This window comes from Sinocyclocheilus rhinocerous, unplaced genomic scaffold, assembly GCF_001515625.1.
Source record: "Sinocyclocheilus rhinocerous isolate Xijiao unplaced genomic scaffold, SAMN03320098_v1.1 scaffold711, whole genome shotgun sequence".
NCBI lineage: Eukaryota > Metazoa > Chordata > Actinopteri > Cypriniformes > Cyprinidae > Sinocyclocheilus > Sinocyclocheilus rhinocerous.
The window spans coordinates 88,267-89,270 of record NW_015641018.1 but is presented as its reverse complement, the minus strand read 5'-3'; the positions used below and the strand labels follow the sequence as shown (position 1 = coordinate 89,270).

At 36.2% G+C, this 1,004-nt stretch overlaps 1 protein-coding gene across 1 annotated transcript in view; it reads right to left on the bottom strand.

Moving 5' to 3' along the window:
- Positions 1-435: 435 nt before the first annotated feature.
- Positions 436-1,004, bottom strand: part of LOC107753867 (EGF domain-specific O-linked N-acetylglucosamine transferase-like) — an 8,969-nt gene continuing 8,400 nt past the window's right edge. Inside the window, exon 14 of the mRNA XM_016570139.1 lies at positions 436-714. Within this exon, the coding sequence (XP_016425625.1) occupies positions 571-714 (144 nt within the window). The 3' untranslated portion in view covers positions 436-570. The remainder of the gene's footprint in view (positions 715-1,004) is intronic.

Genomic DNA, 1,004 nt, shown 5'->3' with positions numbered 1-1,004 from the left:
CAGTTATTTTAAATCCTTAATGCATTAAAAAAAAGCTAAATAAAAATGCTTTAAATGTGTTTTGACGTTTATTAAAAATGCTACCAAACTATGTGGGTGACCTCAACGTCCGTTCAGTACCCAATCACCTGATTTTCAGAATAAAAAGTGCTGTTTAAAGATGTCTTACAACCTTGTAATTATCTACTGACCTGGAATTTACTCCCTATATTGAAATTCAAACCTTTACCTTTATGGGGAAAAAAAGCTGCACTCAAATCAGGTTTAAAAGTGTAGTCTCTAAAACAAGCCCACATATACTTGAGGAGAGGTATATTAGACCACACAAAATACATCAACAATATGTCAAACCAACATGTCTGAGTCCTTCAACAAGATACTCAGCATCTCCACGTGCAGAACGTAACAGCTTGAGGATCAGTAACAGCGCAGATGGTTTTCTGAATTTAAAATGTGTTTTCACATATTAGTCATGCACTTTTCATTAGCACGGCTACATTTACAGAGTGCAGAGAGTTGGTAGGAGTGTATTCATCTATCGCCTGGCAAGAGAGCACTGTGTCTTACAGGCTACAGTTCATCTTGGGCCTGTTTTGCGCGCCATGCCGGGTGCCGGGTCACATGTTCAGCCGCTAGGACTAAACGCATGAACTCCTCTACATCAAAAGTGTAGTTTGTAAACTTAGGATGTTCCCCAAGAGTAGGATGATGACCCTAAGACAGGACAAAATATCAGTAAACAATATATAAGAACTTAATATACATACTACCAGTCAAAAGTTTTTGAACAGTAAGATTTTTCATGCTTTTTAAAGAATTCTCTTCTGCTCACCAAGCCTGCATTTATTTGATCCAAAATACAGCAAAAGCAGTAATACTGTGAAATATTTACTGTTTAAAATAACTGCTTTCCGTTTTAAATATATTTTAAAATGTAATTTATTCCATTGATCAAAGCTAAATTTTTTAGCATCATTACTCCAGTCTTCAGTGTCACCTGATCC